The 23,136-nt window shown below is 44.9% G+C and overlaps 3 protein-coding genes and 1 long non-coding RNA gene across 6 annotated transcripts; 3 read left to right on the forward strand and 1 right to left on the reverse strand.

Annotated features, from left to right (window-relative positions):
- Nucleotides 1-6,326: 6,326 nt before the first annotated feature.
- LOC125553915 (outer envelope pore protein 16-2, chloroplastic-like) lies at nucleotides 6,327-7,688 on the forward strand. The gene is made up of 6 exons (XM_048717564.1): nucleotides 6,327-6,589; nucleotides 6,674-6,725; nucleotides 6,838-6,909; nucleotides 7,015-7,049; nucleotides 7,147-7,180; nucleotides 7,269-7,688. Exons 1-6 carry the CDS (start codon nucleotides 6,467-6,469, stop codon nucleotides 7,478-7,480), a joined length of 528 nt encoding a protein of 175 aa, XP_048573521.1. The 5' UTR covers nucleotides 6,327-6,466; the 3' UTR covers nucleotides 7,481-7,688.
- A 2,834-nt stretch (nucleotides 7,689-10,522) lies between these two features.
- LOC125553916 lies at nucleotides 10,523-11,610 on the forward strand. Its single transcript, XR_007304261.1, has 2 exons — nucleotides 10,523-10,870; nucleotides 11,183-11,610. It is a non-coding gene; the product is annotated as an uncharacterized LOC125553916 (long non-coding RNA).
- Nucleotides 11,611-13,878: 2,268 nt separating this feature from the next.
- On the forward strand, nucleotides 13,879-17,405 carry LOC125551924 (peptide chain release factor PrfB2, chloroplastic). 3 transcript variants are annotated; one of them, XR_007303312.1, is made up of 9 exons: nucleotides 13,879-14,298; nucleotides 14,380-14,535; nucleotides 14,669-14,881; nucleotides 15,013-15,114; nucleotides 15,278-15,415; nucleotides 15,641-15,945; nucleotides 16,243-16,396; nucleotides 16,633-16,894; nucleotides 17,203-17,405. XR_007303312.1 is itself a non-coding variant. In XM_048715328.1 (8 exons), exons 1-8 carry the CDS (start codon nucleotides 13,948-13,950, stop codon nucleotides 16,765-16,767), a joined length of 1,554 nt encoding a protein of 517 aa, XP_048571285.1. In that variant the 5' UTR covers nucleotides 13,879-13,947; the 3' UTR covers nucleotides 16,768-17,067. The 3 variants fall into 3 exon arrangements, 2 of the variants coding, with proteins under 2 accessions (XP_048571285.1, XP_048571286.1); XM_048715328.1 differs by lacking the exon at nucleotides 17,203-17,405 and having other exon boundaries at nucleotides 16,633-17,067; XM_048715329.1 differs by lacking the exons at nucleotides 14,380-14,535; nucleotides 17,203-17,405 and having other exon boundaries at nucleotides 13,883-14,298; nucleotides 16,633-17,067.
- Nucleotides 17,406-17,435: 30 nt separating this feature from the next.
- On the reverse strand, nucleotides 17,436-19,203 carry LOC125551925 (probable glycosyltransferase 4). Its single transcript, XM_048715330.1, has one exon. It carries the CDS (start codon nucleotides 18,962-18,964, stop codon nucleotides 17,621-17,623), a length of 1,344 nt encoding a protein of 447 aa, XP_048571287.1. The 5' UTR covers nucleotides 18,965-19,203; the 3' UTR covers nucleotides 17,436-17,620.
- Between the last annotated feature and the right edge of the window lie 3,933 nt (nucleotides 19,204-23,136).

Consider the following 23,136-nt stretch of genomic DNA (forward strand, 5'->3'; position numbering starts at 1 on the left):
AAAGTTTCTGTTTTTTACAGCAAGATCAACAAGACTTTCCCCAAGTCTTTTCAACAGTTCTACTTGGCACAAACACTAATTAAAAGCATTAAACCACATATAAATAGAGGATAGATGAATTATTTATTATTAAACAGGAGCAAAAGGTAAAGAACAAGAATAGGATTGGGTTGCCTCCCAACAAGCGCTAACGTTTAACGCCCCTAGCTAGGCATGATGATTTCAATGATGCTCACATAAAAAATAAGAATTGTAACATAAATAGAGCATCATGAAGAATATGACTAGCACATTTAAGCCTAACCCACTTCCTATTTACAGAGATTTTGTGATCAAACAACTTATGGGAACAATAATCAACTAGCATAGGAGGGCAAAACAAGCATAACTTCAAAACTTTAAGCACATAGAGAGGAAACTTGATATTATTGCAATTCCTACAAGCATATGTTCCTCCCTCATAATAATTTTCAGTAACATAATGAATGAATTCAACAATATAACTATAACATAAAGCATTCTTTTCATGATCTACAATCATAGAAAATTTACTACTCTCTACATAAGCAAAATTCTTCTCAATCGGAATAGTGGGAGTATCATAAGAGACTCGAATAATATAAATTGTTTCCACACTAAAAAAGTAATGTTCAAAAAAGGGGTAATCATAATCATGACAAGTTTTATAAATATAATCATCACTACTTTTTATAGCATACGTGTCCTCACAATAATCATCATAAGTAGCAACTTTGTTCTCATCATAATCGATTGAAACCTCTTCCAAGATAGTGGAATCATCACTAAATAAAGTCATGATCTCTCCAAATCCACTTTCATAATTATCATAATAAGATTCAACATCCTACGAAATAGTGGGATCATTACTTCCTAAAGTTGACACTCTTCCAAACCCACTTTCATCAATATAATCATCATAAGTAGGAGGCATGCTATCATCATTATAAATTTGCATATCAAAACTTGGGAGACTAAAAATATCATATTCATTAAACGTAGCATCCCCAAGCTTGGGACAAACATTAATTGCAGCAAATATATTCTCAAAAACATCATCTTCATCAAAAATAGCATCCCCAAGCCTGGGCCTTTTCATATCATAAGCATAATCACTCTCATCATCAATAGTATGGATAGCACCAATAGTATAGCAATTATCATATTCTTCCAAGCAAGTGCCAAAAAGATTTTCAAGATCATAAGAAGTATCATTATCTTTCCAATCATAATCATCACAACAAGCAATAGGCATAACGAGATCATCATCAAGTGCATCATCTTTCACAATTATATTTTCATGAGGCACAACAGTAATAGGAGCAGCATTATTTGGGAGAGATATCTTTTTTTACCTCTCTTCCTTTTTCTTTTCTTATTCTTCACCACATCATGTGTGGGTTCAATCCTCTTTTTGGAGCTCCTTATTAATGAGATTGGTTGAATAGAAGGCTCCTCCTTGTTACCTGATTCATCATAAGAAATAATAGGAGGATATGGGGAAGTCTCTTCCCTTTCATTAGTATTCTCTTTATATTCTATTTGTTTTCTTTTCTTTATGTAATTGGCAATATAAGGATTTTCAATACAATTCACATCACAATACATATAAATTTCTTCTAGATCAATATCGAGGAATTTCTCGAGGTTATATTCTGGAATAATCTTAGTTTGACGTTTATTTCTTCATAACCCAAAAGCAAACTAAGTTCATTATAATGTGCAAGGGAAATCAAGTCATCACAATTTTTGGACATGATTCGATCATGAAACAATTTGCATTTGATATTTAAATGACCATGTTCATTGCAAAGTTCACAAGTATGGCTAAGAAATTTTAAATTTTCAGCACTAACATTTAGCCTTTCTTGCAACCATTTAGTTTCTAAGTGCTTATGCCTCTTGCAATATCTATATTCCCTATTTGGTGTGTACTTGCAACCCCAATGCGCTCCACAAAAATTGACACGTTTATAGGAGACATTTTCATCATAACTAGTGCAATCATCATTAGTACTATGGATATTCAAGGAGTTCATACTAACAACATTGCAATCATGCTCATCATTCCAAGATTTAGTGACAAACATTTTAATGCATTCTTCTTCTAACACTTTGGCATAATTTTCCTTCCCATCATACTCACGAAAGATATTAAAAATATGAAGCATATGAGGCAAACTCAATTCCATATTTTTTGTAGTTTTCTTTTATAAACTAAACTAGTGCTAAAACAAGAAACAAAAAGATTCGATTGCAAGATCTAAATATATACCTTCAAGCGCTAACCTCCCTGGCAACGGCGCCAGAAAAGAGCTTGATGTCTACTACACAACCTTCTTATTGTAGACGTTGTTGGGCCTCCAAGTGCAGAGGTTTGTAAGACAGTAGCAAATTTCCCTCAGGTGGATGACCAAAGTTTATCAATCCGTGGGAGGCGTAGGATGAAGATGGTCTCTCTCAAGCAACCCTGCAACCAAATAACAAAGAGTCTCTTGTGTCCCCAACACACCCAATACAATGGTAAATTGTATAGGTGCACTAGTTCAGCGAAGAGATGGTGATACAAGTGCAATATGGATGATAGATAAAGGTTTTTGTAATCTGAAAATATTAAAACAGCAAGGTAACTAATGATAAAAGTGAGCACAAACGGTATTGCAATGCGTTGAAACAAGGCCTAGGGTTCATACTTTCACTAGTGCAAGTTCTCTCAACAATTATAACATAATTGGATCATATAACTATCCCTCAACATGCAATAAAGAGTCACTCCAAAGTGACTAATAGCGGAGAACAAACAAAGAGATTATGGTAGGGTACGAAACCACCTCAAAGTTATCCTTTCCGATCGATCTATTCAAGAGTCCGTAGTAAAATAACACGAAGCTATTCTTTCCTTCAATCTATCCTAGAGTTCGTACTAGAATAACACCTTAAGACACAAATCAACCAAAACCCTAATGTCACCTAGATACACCAATGTCACCTCAAGTATCCGTGGGTATGATTATACGATATGCATCACACAATCTCAGATTCATCTATTCAAACCAACACAAAGTACTTCAAAGAGTGCCCCAAAGTTTCTACCGGAGAGTCAAGACGAAAACGTGTGCCAACCCCTATGCATAGGTTCATGGGCGGAACCCGCAAGTTGATCACCAAAACATACATCAAGTGGATCAATAGAATACCCCATTGTCACCACGGGTATCCCACGCAAGACATACATCAAGTGTTCTCAAATCCTTAAAGACTTAATACGATAAGATAACTTCAAAGGGAAAACTCAATCCATTACAAGAGAGTAGAGGGGGAGAAACATCATAAGATCCAACTATAATAGCAAAGCTCGCGATACATCAAGATCGTACCACCTTAAGAACATGAGAGAGAGAGAGATCAAACACATAGCTACTGGTACATACCCTCAGCCCCGAGGGTGGACTACTCCCTCCTCGTCATGGAGAGCGCCGGGATGATGAAGATGGCCATCGAAGAGGGATTCCCCCTCCGACAGGGTGCCGGAACGGGTCGAGATTGGTTTTCGGTGGCTACAGAGGCTTATGGCGGCGGAACTCCCGATCTATTCTGCTCTCCAATGGTTTCAGGATATATTGGTATATATAGAAGGAAGAAATACGTCAGGGGGGCCACGAGGGGCCCACGAGGGTGGAGGGCGCGTCCAGGGGGTGGGCGCGCCCCCCTGCCTCGTGCCTTCCTCGTTACTTCCCTTACGTACACCCCAAGTCTTCTGGATTGCTTCCGTTCCAAAAATAAGTTCCGTGAAGTTTCAGGTCAATTGGACTCTGTTTGATTTTCCTTTTCTGCGATACTCTAAAATAAGGAAAAAACAGAAACTGGCACTGGGCTCTGGGTTAATAGGTTAGTCCCCAAAATAATATAAAAGTGTATAATAAAGCCCATAAACATCCAAAACAGATAATATAATAGCATGTAACAATGAAAAATTATAGATACGTTGGAGACGTAGCATAAGTCATGTCCACTTCTGAAGATTCAGTAATCTCGTCAAGCTGTATTGTCCTCCCACTTACTTCTTTAGCGAGAAACTCTTTCTCGAGAAAGTGTCCATTCTTAGCAGCAAACACTCTGTCTTCAGACTTTTGGTAGAAGGAATACCCCAATTGTTTCTTTGGGATAACCTACAAAGTAGCATTTGTCTGCTTTGGGATCGAGCTTATTTGGCTGTAAACGTTTTACATAAGTCTCGCAACCCCAGTCCTTGACTTCGCACACGATTACTTTGGGCAAAACATCAGCAAATGTTGTCCCTATAACAGACAATTTATCTGGGTCGTGTGTGATCGACCCCCCTATCGCCCACCTTAGCAAGGCTATGGTTTGAAACTTTGTTCACCGAAAAGGGGTAAATCCATTTGCATATGAGTTAACTGCACTAGGGGAGCTTTGTCCGCACACAACCTCTAAAAATGGAGATTTCTGTAGCACGTCTATGTCATCGTAAAACCCTACTATGTCAAGGAAAAGTGTCAAATCCAGAGGTCATGTGATGTAACTACTTCAAGATGATGGTGAACTCTTTGCAATGACCCTGGTATTGTCCTTGTTGAGCATATTGACAGTTCTTCCATTCCAGTGGATGCAATCGAGGGATTCGATCATACCTGGAAACCCTCTTAATTCTCCAAGTGACATGCGCCTTTTTGTGTTTGCGGCAACTGGTTCTCTCAAGTACTCTGGTCCTCCCGGACCATTGTAGTAGCAAATCTAACCATGGCCTCTAAGCACGTGCTCTCAGACATCCGAAGGTCCTCATCCCATTTAATTTGCGGATGTGCCATAGGCAAGCATTCTCATAGCAATCACGCACTTCTGATAACCAGATAACCCAAAGCAGCCAATAACATCCTTTTTCGGTTTGAAGTAATCATCATAGGCCATCATACCTTCATAAATGTGTTCAAGCTTCAAACACATGTCGCCATATCTGGAATTAGCGTCAGAAATAGGGCTCAAATAGCATGTTGGGGGCAAAGTAGGCATCATACAGATTCATATGCCCTCGTGCCCTATTTTGATTCAACAGTCGATGTCCCTTTGTTGAAATCTTGAAGTTGAGTACATACTCCTCCACAATCTCTGTTTCTTCAAGAATCCTCCTCACCAGCCGTTTCATCGCCATATTCCTCATCATCCGACAAAGATCCATGAACTCGGCGTAGAAGTACTCCTTGTCTGAACCCATCATGTTTGTTTCAAAGTAAAGAACGAGAACACCAAAATATTTGGCGATGACATTTGAAACACTTGCCAGGCATGTTGTCAGTCATGGACAACAATAGCAGCGCGGAGGGTACCTCGTCGGCGGTTCGATCCAGATATGAAGGCATGGGCCAAGGCAGAAACACTTGGCTGGAGCGACAGAGCACCGATAAGACTTGGACGCGGTCCGGGATGGTACGACATGGGCGGCGGTCTCTCAGAGCATGCATAGAAAGTGCAAAAGAGGGACACTAAAAAAAACGACAACTCCAAATGGAATTTTGGATGAGCCAGAGTTGTCATAGTTTGACGTGACACACGTTCAGACCCTCCCAAAGCTCTGTCAATTTGGTTTCGGTTGAAGAAATTCGGACGTTCGGAACGGTCCGGACATTTTTATACTTCACATTGGTTGTATAAATTGTCCGGACCAATCGACCCAAATATTTACACGTGATTTGATGGTCAATGTTGTGGTTGATGTTTATATAGTATAATCTAATCTGTTTCACTTTCACCGTATTAGCCGGATACTAGTGATTCTAGTAGTTTGTGTCGTCGAGTCATGGATATAGAAAGCAAGAAAATACAATGTAGTATTAAAAATTCTTGTTTGAATTGAGGGTAACTCATATGGTTAGATTTTTTGTGATGAAGTCAATCCGAAAAGTTATAGATTTGACAATGATGTTTGCATTTTCTTTATTTATCTCAGACTTTTTGAAGATGTTCGTTACAAGATATCTGCGATTACTTCATCAATTTTAAAATATGATACCGATCAATATCTCAAACATACTCATATGGGTACATATGGATGAATGAGTATACCGCGTGTACATGAGCATCCGCGTTTGTACGTCAAAAAATTTTGGTGCGCCGAAAAACAGGCCAGACGTGGGATTGAACAGATACCGTGAATCACGAGCGCATGTTCCAGAAGAGCGCCACGAGTAACCGCGAGAGGCCACGCGTCCGTGGCGCTGGCATACGTGTCGCGTCCGGTTCTCAGGTTCTGGTCGTCTCGCTGTCGATCTGTTCCGAGGCGACTGGTGCTGCACTGCTCCCTACCTCGGGCTTCAAAGAATCAAAGTTCACTCCCTCGTTTGCCACCATTGTACTACACGCATAGCTTGCAGTGCTTGTGCATTTCTCCGTAGCTTAGCTTGGCTAGCAGAGCAGAGGAAAAGGAGCAAAGATGAGCAGCCACGAGACGCGCAAGTTCGTGGACGAGGTGCGGGGCCTGGAGAAGAACTGGATGCTCGACCTCGGCCACCCCCTCCTCAACCGCGTCGCCGACAGCTTCGTCAAGGCCGCCGGGGTACCCATTCTGCTATGTACAAGTACTACATTTGCTCCAGCGTATGATGCGTAATTTGTGAAGATAATACTCCTGCCGTGACAGATCGGCGCGATACAGGCCGTCACGCGGGACTCCTACTTCATGGCCATCGAAGGTAACAAACCATTCATGCCAGTGCCATTAGTACTATATATACTACTCCGGCTGCCGGACTGTGTAGAGGGCTCACTCTGTTTTGGTCCTGGGTTAATTTGCTGCTGCTGCAGGCGAGTCTGGGGGCACCGGAGCGGTGTCGGGCGCCACCGGCAGCAGCAAACGGACGTTCCCAGACCTCAATGGTAACTCCACTTTTCACCATCGGAACTAATTGCCGATTTGATTTGTATTTACTTCAGATTGATTCACGTATGTTTCCTTCTCTTCTCTTTTTTGACTGGAAAAAGGAGGGACGAGCAACAGCAAGTCAGCGGAGGCCATGGTAAGCAAGCAACGCCCACTTCTTGCTACCAAGAACACCGCCATTTTGGCACTGTCAATCCTTTCTCCTTAATAATGTTTTCTCTTGCTCTTCTCAGGTGAAAAGCGTCAGCAAGGAGTCGTTCCAGTGGGGTAAACAGTGCTCCCCTTATAATTTTGTTGATGTTGTTGCTGGTTCTTGAGGTTGCCGAGCTTTGTTAACGTTGCACACTCGATGCAGGGCTCGCGGCTGGGATGCACTCCGGCCTCACCTACGGCCTGGCGGAGGTGCGCGGGACCCACGACTGGAAGAACAGCGCGCTGGCGGGCGCCGTCACAGGCGCGGCGGTCGCGCTGACCTCGGACAACGCTTCGCACGAGCAGGTTGTGCAATGCGCCATCACCGGCGCCGCGCTGTCGGCCGCCGCCAACGTGCTCTCCGACATAGTTTAGGGAGTGCATTCGTATCATACCACCCGATGCCCCGGCGGAAGGCGAGCGGTAGTAGTATGCGGAATGGACTTGTTTAGGTGACGTGTTGTTGCGACTTGCGAGCGCACTTGTCCTGTGTTCCCTTCTTACGATCTTTTTTTTTCTTTCAAAACGGTCCTTCTTACGATCTCGGTGTAGCCAGTTCAAATAATAACTGCCATATCTCCTTTCATACAGAAAGGTTGGACGCTATTCGCGGCGTCTTTGGTAGTGGTTAGGATTTCAGGAAGATAAAAATTGGTTTGACCAATGGGAAAGAGTGTTCTTTTTATAAAATCCGGTGTTTTAGTCGATAATCCACCTCTGAACCCAGACTCACATGACCCTGGTGAACAGCAACGCCATAAAAAATTGAAAAAAGATCTAATGAATCTGATCTTTTTTTTTGCAAGCAAGATGAGCATCTGTGTGATGTTCGTGCAAAATTTGATGATGTCCATATAAAATTTGATGAAGTTGAGACATTCTAAGAGCGTGTGGCAAAAATGACAAAATCGGATGTGAACAGTGCTATTTTCGTATGTTTCTACAGACCTGATTTTTTTTTGGCAACAAGCTCCTCAAATGTTCAAACTTCATGAAATTTTACACTGTTTTCGTATGTTTCTAGAGACCTGATTTTTTTTGGCAACGAGCTCCTTGAATGTTCAAACTTCATGAAATTTTACACGAAAATCAAGCATTTGAGCATCTTCAATCAGAAAAAATTGATATCTTTTGAATTTTTCTTAAGCACGTGCGCTCTCATGTTGTTTTAGTAGGCTTCCTTGGCGTTGCGATGTTGTAATGAGAGAAAAAAATTATGACATTTTTTTGTTTGGCATGAAAGCTTTCAATCTATTTATTTTAATTATGATAGTACAAACAATATCAATGGGTAATTATAAAAATTACAACCGCGTCCAGATCGCGAGCGACTACAAGCACTGAAGCAAGCTGAATGCATGTCATCATCATCATCTTTTCTTTGCTGGAGCTGGACAGAACTTGTAATAAAAAGTCGGAAAGTTGTTGTTGCCAACATCATCATCCTTCCTTTGCTGTAGCTGGACATAACTTGTAGTGGAAAGTTAGAAAGTTGTTGTGCTAAGGCATATAGGACCAACAAACTAAAGCAGCAACAATCATTGAGGAAGAAAGCCATAGACCAGAAGGATTAAATATCACACTTTCTAACTTAATAACCATGACACATACCTAAATAGATCCACGTTCTTTATTTTAATTTATTTATTTCAACACATAGTATCCCATTGTATTAATTTATTTGATAAACTTAACTTTATTTCATTATTTCAACACATGGTAACCCATTTGTATTAATTTACTCGATGAAGAAGTTGTAGATTAGAAGAATCAAAACCTATAAATACCACACTCCCTAACTCAATAACCATGACTTAAGACCTAAATAGTTTCACGTTTCTTATTTCAACACATGGCATCTCATATGTATTAATTTATCCACCTTTGGACGGTGATCTTAGTGATCACACAATTATAACATGTTTGAATGTCAGTCATATGGCATCTCTATCGACATAAGATGAGAAATATGCTTTCTTTTTTTGTGAGGTTTTAACGAGGCGTGCATGTGTGATTATAAATACTGCATCCATAACGAGCACGAGGACAAGGCCATCGTAGCCAACAGGCACAACAAGGAGGAGGAGCTTGGGGTGATGGGCGTCAGCTGTAGCGCGAACAACCACGTGAAGCAGCTACTTGGAGACGGGATGAGGAGATGTGGGCTACTTGGTGGCTGACAGCGGCGAGGAATAGCCTGCCGCCGACGCCGCTACTTGGAGACTGGACGAAGAGAGGTTGGCTACTTAGTGGCTGACTTGTCGGTGCCAACAGCATGGCTGACATGGTCACTAGCTTACTTGACTTGGAGGCCTGTACACTACCATTGGATTGGGAAGAACCGTCGCCGAGAAGCTATTGGTGCTCACAAATTGTCGTTATCGCCTTCGCTCACAATACGTCGTAGGCGATGCCAGTCAAGAGACGCCTCCGCCTTCGCCACCCTTGCTCACGACATATCAAACTAGGGATTGGGTTAAGGAAAAGAGGATTGGGCGGGCTGGGTTAGGTCTTGATGGGCGTGTTAGAGAGAGTGAGAGTGATCTAGGTGGGTTGATGGGCTGCAGCCTGTGGTGTGTTCCTGTTGGGTGCATCATGCATGCTATAACACTGACATTATTGTGTTTAGCGACATTTAGCAGCGCCAACAGCGCACTTAGAGCATCTCTAGCAGATCCACTAAAGCCCCCCCCCCCCCCGGTCTAGAAAATTGCGGCCGATATGCGGTTTTTACCTTGTTTTACAGTCCAAACAGGTACCGCATATCAACCCGGTCCAGAAAAAAATATCGAGGGACCCAGATATGCACCCCTCTACTGAGCGGTATCGGGGACATTTAGGGTTAGCCCCCTTCCCATCATCCACATTTCGTCTCCTCCGCCGCTAGGCTTAGCCAATTCCGGCGAGTACTTTCTCGCTCCTCCTTTCCTTTTTCTCCGTTTCTGGTAGATCGATGGCCAACGAATCCAGCCGCGGCCGTGGAGGCCACGTCGATGCGGGTGGAAGCTGTGGCACCCACGTCCATGCACCGTTGAGCAAGCATGCCTGCCACAACACAGAGGCTGAAAGCTCCAACTGCGTCGTGGTGACGGTCTCCACCTCTAGCGACGATGAGCACGAGGCACGACAGACGTGGAGATCGATGCAAGGCGGGACCGCACCCGGCTCTACCGGAGTGGCGAGCGAGACACGCGGCCAGCTTCGACGTGCTCAACAAGCTATGGCGGTCTATGCGCATCAAGAAAGAGGTGTTTGATAGATGGGGAAATACTTACTATCAGTAGGCTGATAGGAGGCCAACGTCAGGCCAATCGACGACCGTCGATTCAATAGAGATCTGATGGTCACATATTGTGCTCCAGATATTGTTTTTAGAAAACAAAATCCCTCGGCCAGGAACTACCTACCCACAAACCCCGCACGGAACTTCTGCCTAATTACTCTCCTCATATCTCTCCCGATTCCACTCCCCGCCAGCCACGCACCTCCCAGATCCTCTTCTCCCCCGGCCTTGCACGCACCTGCATCTCATCGTCGTCGAGCAGCACGACCACTTCACCGGCCACTTCCGTCCCATCCACCGCGCCGGAGCGCCACTCTTCCGTACATGCAGCGGTGCTCATCTCCAGCCAAGGTGGCCGCTGGTGTGGTTGCCTAACCATGCTCCCGGAGGATCACTACATGCCAGGAGGATCAGAAGCCATAAGAATCAGCACGCATCCCTTTTGGATGTTCCTTTTTGCCGAATTCTTTGCGTCCATGCAGGTACTATTTATTTCTTTTTGAAACGGACCAGGTACTATTTTGAGATTGTATGAGTATATGCTTTCAAATTTCCATGGATACGTATTATATTGCTTCTACCTGACATACAATTCCCTTCATACATACATAGCTGTAGTTCTTGACCAATGTTCCAAAAAAAACTGTAGTTCTTGACCGTGTATAGTTTGTTTCATATGTTTCATACATGCGCTTCTACACTGTGTTCAGCTTGCTTCATTTGCATGCTTCGTAATGTTTTGTAGGCGTTGTGTTCGAACTCAATTCAAACAACTCATTTTGTAATTTCTGCAGGGTTGTCAACAGCGGAAGAACATGCCATGCCGATGTGAGATCAATTTGGAAGCAAATTAGCGTGTCACACACTCAGTGGCCACATGTCAAGATTGTTGGCCCCTCAATGGCGTCGACGCTCGCCGACGTTGACACCATAGATTTGTGGGAGAAATGAATGTCATCAAGACTAGGTCGGACATGGTTGGATGGAGCATAGAGGGGAACTAGAGATTAGGAAGCACGATTTGTGTTTCGAAGCATTACTTCGATGTGATTAATTTCATCATTCATTGTGCTTCCACATGATTTCTTTGCGAAGCAACTGTTTTCATTATACATCAAGATTGTATCAATTGCAATTACTAATTGGTTGGAAGAAATTTTGTAAGTGATGGAAGCACGAGATTGATGCTTTTGAAACAAGCAAAAAAAATGCTTTTCTTCTAGCAATGCGTCATCATTCATGTTGTGCTTCCATGTGATTTCTTTGCGAAGCAAAATTTTCTTTATTTGAAGAATATCATGTCACATGCGATTTTATTACTATTTGGTTGAAAGCAATTTTATAGTTGATGGAAGCACGAGACTGATGCTTTTGAAACAAGCGGAAATATGTTTTTTTTAACAATGCGTCATCATTCATGTTGTGATTCCACGTGATTTCTTTGCGAAGCAAATTTTTTTCTTTATTTGAAAATATCGTGTCACATGCAATTTTATTACTATTTGGTTGGAAGCAATTTTATAGTTGACGGAAGCACGAGACTGATGCTTTTGAAACAAGCGAATATATGTTTTTTTTTAATAATGCATCATCATTCATGTTGTGATTCCACGTGATTCCTTCGCGAAGAAAATTTTTCTTTATACTAAAAGATTGTTTTCTTTGCAATTTCATTACTAGTTGGTTGGAAGCAATTTTATAGTTGATGGAAGCACCAGGTTGATACTTTTGAAATTAGTCAGAAAAATACCTTTTTTTATTTTGAAGGAAACAAATCACTGTTTAGTTGGATGAATTCTCTAGTCGATGGAACAGTGCTTCCGGCACAAAAAATTTGTTACTAGGATATAGGTTTGGAAGCAAATATTAGAAACGAAGCTGGAAGCAAATATTCACTGTCATGCTCATGCTTCCTTGACCGGGGAAGGATCAATTAACGTACTCAGCGCATAATTAGTGGCGGACAGAGAGGTTAGCGGCAGGAGAGGACATGCTACGGGATCAGTTACCAGAAGCACGTAATTAGTGGAGGAAAGAGACAATTCAACGCCTGACTCGTTCCTACTAGATCGGACGAATATCATTGTTTTAATCCTAGGGTCACCGACTAGTCTGATAAAATACAACATAGCAGTAGTTTGATAGATTCATCATGATCACTGAAGCTACATCTTCTAGATCATGTCCAGTTACATTTTGCCAAATTGTACTTAATTAGAATGACTTGTTTATGGACAAACCACATAAATACTTTAATTTTTAAGGCACTTTGACTCATCGATCGAGGGATAGAGCCAGAGTTGATAATATCCAAATACATGAATTTTACTGAAAACACTCCATTCTTGGTTAGTTTTCAGCAATGTTTTAAATAGCGGGCTATGACATTTAACGGCAACCCTTAGTCAGCTATAGCTGGGCTATAGCGGCAAATTGTACATGAAATCATTTAGCGGCAACATCCTCAAACAGCTATAGCGGGGCTATAGCCGGCTCTTTAAAACTATGGTTTTCAGTGCAATTGGTCTGGCTGTTGAGAAAGGTTTACATCCATCAATCTTCTTATAAGATGGAGCCAAGCTTTCCAACGGTTCCCTGCTAAAGTCCTCTTGAATTGAATATTGAGAGGGTTGGACTGTAATACTGTTGCAACGTAAGCATCTCTACGCTGAACAATATTATAGAGAGAAGGATATTGGATAGCTAGAGACGTCTTCCCTAATCATGTATCCTCCATATTCGCAAAAAAAAATCATGTATCCTCTCAGAATTTCGTGGTAGTATCATTTTCAACGATAACTTTTATCCTGTGGAAGAAGTCTGATTTCACTCTCATCAACCCTTTTCAAAATGGTGCTCAGGTGTCGCGCTGCCGCCGCCGAACACATTGCTGCACAGTGCACGATGACGAACGACAAAGAAGGTGCTCAGGGCCGTCTCAAAGCCACCAAGAAAGGAGCACTAGCTCGCATGGGCGTTGCGCAAGTCCGCGGTCAAGCACTACCTCAACTACGTTGAGTGAGCACGGTGGCAAGAAATTCCGGTAAACTAGGGTTAGGGGTAGGTCTCCGTTAGTACGTAATCCTTTCATATGTTAGTATGAACTATGTTTTTTTCCCCGGAAATAGTATGAATTTTGTTTGATGAACTCGTCTTCGTTTGTGAATTTTGTTTGTGATGAACTGACGCATTATCCCACTGAGCAAATAATGGTGTGAAATAATTTTTCGAATTATCCAGTACGGTTTTGTGTATCTGTTCCGCGTGATGAGTTTGCAACCCGTAAAACCAGTTTCCAGATTTTAAGGGCTCTTTTTTTTTAGGAAATTTAAGGGCTCTTAGAGCCATAGGGAGCAACTTTGCTAAAATATAGCGTGTTTCTTCTAGATAGTGACGCACAGCGAAATACGGCGCTGTTTTTTTCTTTGGCCAAAACACATTTTCCATCGTGAGGCGCCTTCTGCACAGCGAAAACGTCTTCCGTTATTCCGGTTCATCCAACATAAGACATACTACGAGCTCCTCCCTCCCCCGGCAGCCAGCGTCGGAGTAGACGGGAATGGCTTCCCGCCTCATAACCAGATCAACGGCCGCGGTCCTCCTCTCCCACCTCCGCTCCAGGACGCCGAATCCTACCCACCACCTCCTCACACATGGAGCTGCCATGTCCTCCCTTCTGGGACCCACTCACGGCCTTCCTGCCACCGCCAGATCACGCCCCCTCCTCGAGCCGACTCGGTGGTTCTCTTCGCCGGCGCCGGTGGTGGAGGCGCCGAGGACGGTTGACGGCCTGACTGTGGACTCTATTGCCGACAAGGGCTGGACGATCCTCGCCGAGGCCGAGAGCGACTGGCGCAGCCACGCCGCCGCCGTCGCGCAGTCCATCAGGCTCATTAAGAAGCGTCTCAAGGTCCAATCTTGTACGACACTTGTTGCTCTCTGTCTTCCGTACTCCAAATTGATCAGGGCGTTGGGTGTTATTGATTTGTAGTGTTGGGATGTGCATCTGATGTGCTTGTTTCTCTCGGGCATATCGACAAACACCTACCGTTCGTTCTCAGGTGCACGCGTATGTGTGTGTGCTCGTGCAGCGATCTCTGTTCAAGCACATTTTTGCATAGTTCCAGGCAGGGTGGCGCAGGATCAGGTGTTGGAATATGTTTGTGGGGACTTACACATTTTTGCATAGTTGCTGGTAGAGTGGCTGTGGATAGGTGTTGGAATGTGTTTGTGTGTACTTACCGCTGTAAGCTTCTTGAATTGGGTTTTAATTTTTGCAGTGGAAATGGTTACTGGAGAGGTCGAAGCAGTTGGCTGTGGTATTGGAGAAGCCAGACCTCTGGGAGGATCCAGTTTTTGCTGGGAATGTTAGTCGTGAACAAGGCGAGCTCATGGGCAAGATTAAGTCAGTGAACCAATTCGAGCAACAATTGATGGAGCACATCGACATGTTGAGGCTTGCACGTGAAGAGGGTGACAATGAACTCGAGACGGTGAATACATTGCTTCTTTTACATAATTACATTGTATTGAGCTCCAAACACACTTACATGGATCTTTGCTGGAACCCCTCATGGTGCAAACTAGCTGCTTATTTTATGGCCCGGTTAACTGTCCTGTGCAGGAATCCATGCGAGCATTGGCCGATATGAGAAGAGATGCAAAGGAGAAAGAACTCAATGCATTGCTTTCTGGAGATAATGACGTTTACCCTTGCTTCATTGAGGTATGCTCTTCACATTATCTTAAGCAATTCTTATTTCTTAGTGCAGTGCTCACTCTATAACTCTGTAGTCTGTACATTAGCCCGAAAAATTGGAACAGTAATGTTTCTTTTAAGCTTCATAGTGATGTTATTTGTGGCATTCCTTGCATGATCCCATAACCAGGTCCAAGCAGGAGCCGGAGGCGTTGAGAGCATGGATTGGGCTGCCATGGTTATGAACATGTACAGATCATGGGCTCAGAGACGGGGATACAGAGTCACTATAATAGAAGAAATACCTGGTGAACTAGCAGGAATCAAGGTTTGCTTGTTTTATTTTTTTCATCACTTCACACCACTCAATCCGGTCAGTTCACCACTTAATGCATAATTAGTGTCAGTTTTATCCATTTCTAGAGATGAAAACGAATGTGAAATCAAGTCATGTGCACATTAAGCTCTCATTTATTTTTACTGTCTGTTAACTTTTCATTTGAGGCCGATTTTAGCAAACTGTTGATCTTATACTGAATACCTGCTATTCCAGAGGGCTACTATCAAAGTTGATGGTGAGTATGCATTTGGATATGCGAAATCTGAAATAGGAGTTCACAGATTAGTGCGGATTTCTCCATTTGACAGTGGAAAGCGGCGGCACACTTCCTTTGCTGCTGTCGCTGTCATACCTATTCTTGGTGAGGCCTCTAGCCGATACCAGATAAATGAATCGGATCTTCGGATAGAACGCTTCCGTTCTGGTGGACCTGGCGGCCAGCATGCCAACACCACAGAAAGTGCTGTTAGAATTGTGCACATCCCAACTGGTACAACGGCAACTTGTCAAAATGAAAGGTAGTTTTCATGCGTTTAGAATTCAAATATTTAATCATAGCTCAAGAAAAATATAGTTATAAATCTTTTGAATATAACCAGCACTGTTATCATATGCTCCCTCTGTCGGGAATTACTTGCTGTAGAAATGGATGTATCTAGACGTATTTTAGTTCTAGATACATCCATTTTTATTGATTTCTGCTAGGAGTAATTCGGGACGGAGGGAGTATCTCTTAACTGGTAATCAATAGGGACTTCCTGAATCCTTTGCTTGAGTAGAACATATGTGTACTAACTTGTTTAAGAAAAATTCAGGTCACAACATATGAATAGGGCATCAGCAATGGCGGTGCTTCAATCTAGGTTGGACCAGCTTGAGATTACCCGTCAAGCGCAGATGAATGCAGAGCACACGCAATCACTGTCTGAAATAAGCTGGGGAAACCAAATAAGATCGTATGTGCTACAGGTGAGGCTTCCATTTTTCAAGATTAACAAGATTAGGTTAACTTCTTTGGCAAGGATAAACTTAGAACTTTAGCTTGCTTTATCTACTCCGCTGCATTCATCAGCTCTTTTACATTGTTTGCGTCCTCACATGCTGTTGATTGAGAATCAAGAAAGAAGCTGCACCGTACAAACTTTGCCATGCAACTACATTGTTCATATGGTCAAATATCAAACTGATGTTTTCCTTTTTTGTAGCCATACCGTATGGTCAAAGATCTCCGGACAAACTATGAAGTGTCTGATCCCGATTCAGTCCTGGAAGGCGACCTGGATGATTTCATACTGAGCTTTTTGTCATTATCATTGGATAAAGTTGATGAAAGTGTCTGAACACAAACCATGTCTATCATGTATTGTTAGCACCAGCAGACTGTGACAGTGCCCAACTGACAGTAAGAGGGGCTATTATTTTCTTTACTACACTGACAAATACAATGGACATCTTGAGTGGCGAAAGGTGCGGAATAACTGTCAAGCGCAAAAACCAGAGCTAGTTTCCTACTTTACTAGTACGAATGTTCTAGTCTATATCTTGGTAGTTAGGGAAGGTAATGTAACGGAAATGTGGTTGATCAGAGAGGCAATATAATGAAACTATGATCGATTGTTGGCCTATATTTTCATTTTATATTGCTGTTGCGAATGGTGATCGAACAGTCTTTATTCCAGTTCTACATGCTACAGTCAATCCCCTGCAAATATTGTGTTACAATTGCAAGGAGGTGCTGGTAGTGATCTGACTTGAAACAAAATTTGATTTGTCAGGTTCGGTGTCTGGGATAAGGTGCCATTTTTTTTGCTCATGTTCAGATGCATGGAGGCGACCATATACAGTATTTTCTTGTATTGTACTTCATAGTATCAGTACTTACAGTATTCATAGTGCCACTCTGCTTACCAAAGTAGTAGTTTTTTCTTTTTTTCTTTTTTGCATTGCCGTCTGAAATAAGCTGTAAGCTTTCTGTTGCTCTTGCTGGAGATGAAGAATGAAGCATGCGTACGAGTGAACGCAGCAGCATCCATTTGAATGCTACTGACATGACTTACATTTCACAATGGTGGCTACAGCTACATCTTACATAGTCATAGAAAAATCTTGTCTGTAAAGTAGGACGTGTTGCGTGTTTTGATCTCTGCACGTTCATATCCAAACCAATCCAAGGATCGAGTTGATCACTAGACACTAGGGTTTGGCGGCCCTGAACTCTGGGTGCAGGAGGCGGCCGATCTGCTCGTCGTCGGCGTCCAGCGGCCGCCCGGTGTCGTTCCTGACGCGCCGCACGGCCGTGGTGTTGAGCGACTCGTGCTGGAACCCGTAGAGGCCGAGTATCTGGTCGTCGGCGAAGTTGAGCGCGCGCTCCATGCCCTGACGGCACCGCACGGCCCCATAGCTCGCGCTCTGCTCCCCGCACGGCTTGCACCCGACGAAGTGCGTCACGAGCGGCCAGCGGTCGTCGCCGAGCCCCGGCCGCCCCTTGCTCCGCATCTCCTCGTACCGGTCCACGATCCCCTCCCAGAACCCGTGCAGGAGGTAGGAGCTCTCCAGGAACACCTTGCCGCCCCACCTGCCGCGCTCCGTCACCAGCAGGTACACCAGCGCCGACTGGTCGTCGGCCTCGTAGGCCGCCCGGTTGGACAGCGCCGCCGCGAAGACCCTCCCGTACCTGTCGCGCACCGGGCCGCGCGGCCCCATGCGCGCCCACGCGTCCAGGAGGTCCAGCGACCACTGACAGTTGCGGATCACGAAGCTGCCGGCGTTGGTGCCCAGCCAGTTCTTGGCGCCGTACACCGCGTCGTCCCAGCCGTGGAGCAGCAGGTTGTGCCGCGCGTACTTGCCCCACGGCGGCTCGAACAGCATGTCCGTGAACAGCACGTCCGAGTCCACCCACCAGAGGAGCTCCACCTCGGGGTGCGCTACCATGAGCGCGCGCAGCAGCGGCAGCTTCGTCCAGAACCCGTTCATCTCGGCGTCCAGCACCGCGTTGCTGTAGAAGATGTCGAAGCCGTGGACGCGGCAGTAGTCCGCTTTGTTCTTGAACGCCCGGAGGAGCACGTGGTCGCCCTCCGGGTCCTTGCACCGGCGCGGCGACGAGCCGGTGACCACGAGCACCCGGGGCCGCTCCGGCGCGACCAAGGCCGGGAACCGAGGGTGCGCGGCGAGCCAAGCCGCTCTGCGGGCGTCGTAGTCGGACACGTTCGGGCCGAGCGAGTACGGCCGGTCGGTCAGCTGGCGCAGCGGCGGGAGCTGCTGTTGCTCCTCGCTGGGAACAACCGCCACCGCCGTCGCTAGCGCACTGGCCGGAGCGTCACGGTCGCCGTCGCGCGGGGCGTACTCGATGCGGATGCGTGGGAGCGCCAGGTCGGCCGTGAACAAGAAGAGCGCGCACGGCGCGACGATGAACATGACGATCGGGATGATCGGGACGGCGAACAGCAGCTTCTGCCGTGCTCGCCTCTCGGCCGACACTTGCTGCTCATGCTGGCCGCCGCCGTGCTCCTCCGCCATCGCCGAGGACGGAAGAGGCATGCATGCGCTAGCGGCTGCACCCTACGCGCTGGACTACTCTATGTATGACTATGACGCTGCACCACCCCTGGTTAAATCAGAGAGGCGATGATGCGTTGGGTTTGGAGGTTCCGTTGTTTCGGCGAGGGCGACTGGCGCCGGCTGGTGTTGGAGTCTTTGTGAATGCCTGCCATAGAAGAATATGCTCCTGTAGTCCTGCTGATTGCAAGTAGTTGTGCACATGTAAAAATGGTAGGTGCATGTGCCCGAAATGGCGCACAGGACACAAGACACACCGCTTGAGCAATGGTAATAACCCGTATTTTCCGCGTTGACAGCAAATGCTGCCTTTGCAATCTTAGCTACTCCAGTTTTCATTGTAGCGATCTCGCCATGGCGTTTCGTATATGGAATTATCAATTAGCCGGCGGGTTCCGAGAGGAAACAACACTCATGGTCTGCCATGTCGCCATTTGTCCAGCACATAGGGGCAGTGTGGTTAGCTTGTTCCATGTGACGTGCATGCTAATTAATTTGTCCGAAATTGTGTGCAAATGGTACTTGATCTATCCATAATATATTGTCTCCCAAATGAAGTGATCATATGCTGATAGCTCCAGCTCAACAGTTTTTTTAGGCAATCCAGCTCAACAGTTGACCTGTTGGATTATAGATGGGCTTTCGTCATATAGGACAATAATCCCTAATTAATCTCTAAGGCCCATTTAGATGCATGATAAGTGATGAGAAATTTAGTACCATATTGCTAATGGAGTGAGAGTGGGACCTCTTTATAAGTGCTCTACCACATGCCATTGCGAGCTTGGAAAAAGAAGTTGCACACGCGCGCTCCTCCTCTTCCGCCTGCCACGTCACGACGCGCGCGTTGCATGTTGACGAATTCACTACCTCCTTGCACAACCCTAGCCGTCATCTATTGTTCCTCTCAGTGTGCTGCTTCTGGCGATCCCATCCCGACGACCACATGCACGGTTGGTCGAGAGAGTAGGTGCCTCCAGAACCCTGCCGTTCGAGATCCTGCCCGGGAGAATGGCAATAAGGTTTTTGAGGAGCGTCTCGACGCGACTGCTCGATCCGCCCCCATCTTCATCCTCCTCTGCTTCCACTACTTCCCCTGCATCGACACCATGGTCGAAGACGCCGCCGCTAAGAAGAAGGCCATGGACGATGCAGAGGCTGATGCTGCCGCCGCGTTAGCCTGGCCAACCGGCGGGTATAATCTGTTCATCCCTCGTTTACTTATTCATGCACTAGCCGTATATGTTGTGTTCATAGATGCTTCGATTCTATATACTGTACGTGCTCACATGCTTAGGTATCGGTATGAGTTGCATATCGTATTTGCCATGCTCACCGTTTACTTGTGGATTGGTCTAATAAAAAATGTGTTGATCTTTCCAACAATCCAAAAACCTTACTTTAGGCACTTTTTTTATTCAAGGCTTTGCAGCTACTCTGAAACCGAAAAAGTTTATCAGAACGCATTTTAAGCGTTGACAGACAAGGACCGCATTGTGGCTCACAGTGATGAACGTGCTCTGGGTTGGTGATGTGTCTCCCACGGAAACGATCTCCTGAACAAGAGAAGGGATTAAGGGAGGCAACAACCATTTTGTCGGAGCAGTTCTGAGTGTGATTGAAGACAAGTTAGTTGACGCATATATTCATTGCCAAAAACTTGTGGGATGCGCTCGAAGTTAAGTTCGGCGCAACCGATGCTGGAAGCAAACTATATGCCATGGACCAGCTCCATGATTACATGATGGTTGATAACCATTTTGTACTAGACCAGGCTCGTGATCTATAGTGCATCGCTAAGGAGCTGTAGTTCCTAAAGTGTGAGTTACCGAATAAGTTTGTCGCGGGTTGCATTATTGCAAAACTACCTCCTGGATGGAGGAACTTGTTGGGGAACGTAGTAATTTCAAAAAAAAATTCTTACGCACACGCAAGATCATGGTGATGCATAGCAACGAGAGGGGAGAGTGTTGTCTACGTACCCTCGTAGACCGGAAGCGGAAGCGTTAGCACAACGCGGTTGATGTAGTCGTACGTCTTCACGGCCCGACCGATCAAGCACCGAAACTATGACACCTCCGAGTTCTAGCACACGTTCAGCTCGATGACGATCCCCAGACTCCGATCCAGCAAAGTGTCGGGGAAGAGTTCCGTCAACACGACGGCGTGGTGACGATCTTGATGTTCTACCGTCGCATGGCTTCACCTAAGCACCACTACAATATTATCAAGGATTATGGTGGAGGGGGGCACCGCACACGGCTAAGAGAACGATCACGAAGATCAACTTGTTGTGTCTAGAGGTGCCCCCCTGCCCCTGTATATAAAGGAGCAAGGGGGAGAGGCCGGCCGGCCCTTGGGGCGCGCCAAGGAGGGGGGAGTCCTCCTCCTAGTAGGAGTAGGACTCCCCTTTCCTAGTCCAACTAGGAAGAGAGAAGGGTGAAGGAAAGAGAGGGAGAGGGAGAGGGAAAGAGGGGCCGCGCCCCCCTCCCCTAGTCCAATTCGGACTCCACATGGGAGGGGGCGCGCCACCTCCTGGGCTGCTGCCCTCTCTCTCCCCTCGGGCCCACTAAGGCCCAATACTTTCCCAGGGGGTTCTGGTAACCCTTCCGGCACTCCGTTTTCTCCGAAATCACCCGAAACACTTCCGGTGTCCGAATATAGCCGTCTAATATATCGATCTTTATGTCTCGACCATTTCAAGACTCCTCGTCATGTCCGTGATCATATCCGGGACTCCGAGCAACCTTCGGTACATCAAAATATATAAACTCATAATGAAACTGTCATCGTAATGTTAAGCGTGCGGACCTACGGGTTCGAGAACAATGTAGACATGATCGAGACACGTCTCCGGTCAATAACCAATAGCGGAACCTGGATGCTCATATTGGCTCCTACATATTCTACGAAGATCTTTATCGGTCAGACCGCATAACAACATACGTTGTTCCCTTTGTCATCGATATGTTACTTGCCCGAGATTCGATCGTCGGTATCTCAATACCTAGTTCAATCTCGTTTTTGGCAAGTCTCTTTACTCGTTCCGTAATACATCATCCTGCAACTAACTCATTAGTTGCAATGCTTGCAAGGCTTAAGTGATGTGCATTACCGAGAGGGCCCAGAGATACCTCTCTGACAATCGGAGTGACAAATCCTAATCTCGAAATACGTCAACCCAACAAGTACCTTCGGAGACACCTGTAGAGCACCTTTATAATCACCCAGTTACATTGTGACGTTTGGTGGCACACAAAGTGTTCCTCCGGTAAACGGGAGTTGCATAATCTCATAGTCATAGGAACATGTATAAGTCAAGAGAAAGCAATAGCAACAAACTAAACAATCAAGTGCTATGCTAACGGAATGGGTCAAGTCAATCTCATCATTCTCCTAATGATGTGATCCCGTTAATCAAATGACAACTCATGTCTATGGTTAGGAAACATAACCATCTTTGATCAACGAGCTAGTCAAGTAGAGGCATACTAGTGACACTCTGTTTGTCTATGTATTCACACATGTATTATGTTTCCGGTTAATACAATTCTAGCATGAATAATAAACATTTATCATGATATAAGAAAATAAATAATAACTTTATTATTGTCTCTAGGGCATATTTCCTTCAGTCTCCCACTTGCACTAGAGTCAATAATCTAGTTCACATCGCCATGTGATTTAACATCAATAGTTCACATCACCATGTGATTAACACCCATAGTTCACATCGACATGTGACCAACACCCAAAGGGTTTACTAGAGTCAATAATCTAGTTCACATCGCTATGTGATTAACACCCAAAGAGTACTGAGGTGTGATCATGTTTTGCTTGTGAGAGAAGTTTAGTCAATGGGTCTGCCACATTCAGATCCGTAAGTATTTTGCAAATTTCTATGTCAACAATGCTCTACATGGAGTTACTCTAGCTAATTGCTCCCACTTTCAATATGTATCCAGATTGAGACTTAGAGTCATCTGGATCAGTGTCAAAACTTGCATTGATGTAACCCTTTACGACGAACCTTTTGTCACCTCCATAATCGAGAAACATATCCTTATTCCACTAAGGATAATTTTGACCAATGTCCAGTGATCTACTCCTAGATCACTATTGTACTCCCTTGCCAAACTCAGGGCAGGGTATAC

The sequence above is a fragment of the Triticum urartu genome, chromosome 4 (genome assembly GCF_003073215.2).
Source record: "Triticum urartu cultivar G1812 chromosome 4, Tu2.1, whole genome shotgun sequence".
Taxonomy (NCBI): Eukaryota; Viridiplantae; Streptophyta; class Magnoliopsida; order Poales; family Poaceae; genus Triticum; species Triticum urartu.